This window comes from Pterocles gutturalis, unplaced genomic scaffold (assembly GCF_000699245.1).
Source record: "Pterocles gutturalis isolate BGI_N339 unplaced genomic scaffold, ASM69924v1 scaffold7709, whole genome shotgun sequence".
NCBI lineage: Eukaryota > Metazoa > Chordata > Aves > Pterocliformes > Pteroclidae > Pterocles > Pterocles gutturalis.
The window spans coordinates 8,063-10,075 of record NW_010133122.1 but is presented as its reverse complement, the minus strand read 5'-3'; the positions used below and the strand labels follow the sequence as shown (position 1 = coordinate 10,075).

General features: G+C 61.7%; 1 protein-coding gene across 1 annotated transcript in view; it reads right to left on the bottom strand.

Moving 5' to 3' along the window:
* NDRG4 (NDRG family member 4) overlaps positions 1–2,013 on the bottom strand; it is a gene marked incomplete at its 3' end in the record, with an annotated part of 12,054 nt that overhangs the window by 4,448 nt on the left and 5,593 nt on the right. The window contains exon 3 of the mRNA XM_010081102.1: positions 212–317. Within this exon, the coding sequence (XP_010079404.1) occupies positions 212–317 (106 nt within the window). The remainder of the gene's footprint in view (positions 1–211; positions 318–2,013) is intronic.

The window sequence follows — 2,013 nt, the reverse complement described above, 5'->3', positions numbered from 1 at the left end:
GCACCCTGCCAGTGCCTGGCCTGGGCTTTGGGTTCTGCTGAGCATCCCAACCCTCCTGGTGCTTTCAGACCCAGTGCAGCCTGGCCACCCTCCAATGGGAGGAGGCAAAAGAGCGGAGCCAGGGGCTTTGGCCAAAATCCAGCACCCCGTGGAGCCCCCAGGCTCGCTCCTGCCTGCCCCTGCACCCCACGGCCCAGGGACCAGCACTCACGGTTGAGGCCCACATCATGGTACGTCAGGATGGCCGGGCGATTCCCCTTGGGTGAGCCCCGGATGACCACATGCAGGAGCCCGTAGGGGGTCTCGATGTCATGTTCCTGGAGGAAGAGGAGAGATGGGGTGATGCCTGCCTGCCCCAAGACATCCTCTCCTGCCCCACCATCCCACCCCTCACCCTTCCCTGGGCAGCTGGGTCCCGTGTTTTTTGAGCAGCCATCCTGGGAAAACCCCCAGATCTGGGCATCCCGGCAGTGGCAGAAGGGAGGGCAAATCACGCACAAATGCTCCCAGCCTCCACGGACTTCCCCGGGGAAGGGGAAGGGTAAAGGGAAAGGGAAGGAGGACGGAAGGGGAAGAAGAGGGGAGGAAACAGGGAGGGGAGGGAAGGGATAGGATAATAGGATTTAGGATTGGACAGGTGTATGATAGGATGGGATCACAGGCTGGGATCAAGCGGCAGAGGTTTGGGATGGGATGGGATAATCCAAGAGGTCTCAGGAGAGGAGAATCAGGGGATGGGACAGGTGGACCACAGAATAGGACAGGAGATCTTCAAGGGGCCAAGACTGAGAGTGTTTTGGCAACAGGGTGGGGGATCACAGCATGGCCCAGTTGGCCAAACTGGGACAAACAGGCAGAGGTCAGACCCCAAGACACCACCCCGGGAAACACTGCAGCCTGATCCCAAAACAACAGCTAAAGTAACTTTAAAATCCCGTGGTCTGAAAGGGCTGTGACCCCACAGAGAGACCAGGACTTCCCCGTGCCTCAGTTTCCCTGGCTGGGAAGGCTCCAGCCTCATCTTCACAGCCATCATCCCCAGCCAGCAAGGGAAACTGAGGCTGCAAGCCCACATGCTGGCCAAGGCATCACCTGGGGACAAGGGACCAGGGGTCCCCTCCAGGTGCCCGTGCCTGCTGGCCAGCCCACTGGCAGTGACCTCGAAGCTGGGATCTGGCAGCTGCAGGAGCATCATGCACCAAGCAGGGCTGGGCAGGGGATGCTGGCAGGGTGCCCAGTGGGCACAGTCCTTGCCATGGGTACTAGCACCCCTGTGGATGGCTGGGCAGGAGGGAAGCAGGTACGTGGATTCTCCCGTGGGTTACATGCCACCAAGGACTCTGAAGGACATGCTCCTCTGGTGGGAGGAACCGCCTGAGGACAGGGTCTCCCCACTGCAGTGCCTCCCCCCACCTAGATCTCCTGTCCCCAGGGGGATGCAGTGTCTGAGGGCAGCTCAAGGGCTCAGCTCCCCAAGGGCGCTGGGCAGGAGGGAAGCAGGTACGTGGATTCTCCCGTGGGTTACATGCCACCAAGGACTCTGAAGGACATGCTCCTCTGGTGGGAGGAACCGCCTGAGGACAGGGTCTCCCCACTGCAGTGCCTCCCCCCACCTAGATCTCCTGTCCCCAGGGGGATGCAGTGTCTGAGGGCAGCTCAAGGGCTCAGCTCCCCAAGGGCCCCCCAACCCCAGCCCTCCTCCACAGCTGTCGCTCCACTCCCCAGGGCTGTATCAGGCAGCAGGCGATGAGCAGGGACATCCTCCCGTAACAACGGATGGGGAAACTGAGGCAGAGGAAGGGCCTGGCCCAAGGTCACAGAGCAGGAGGCATCCATGTGGTCTGAGCTTGGGCACAGGGCTGCCTCCTTGCCATCCCTATGCCCACGGTCCCCATCACAGCCCCAACAGCTCGATCTGCAATCTCACACCAAAACCACATGCCCAAGGTGGCAGCTCCTTCCACAGCATTGCTACCCCCCTCCTGCCCCGCCCCCAGCCAGGCACCTCCCTGC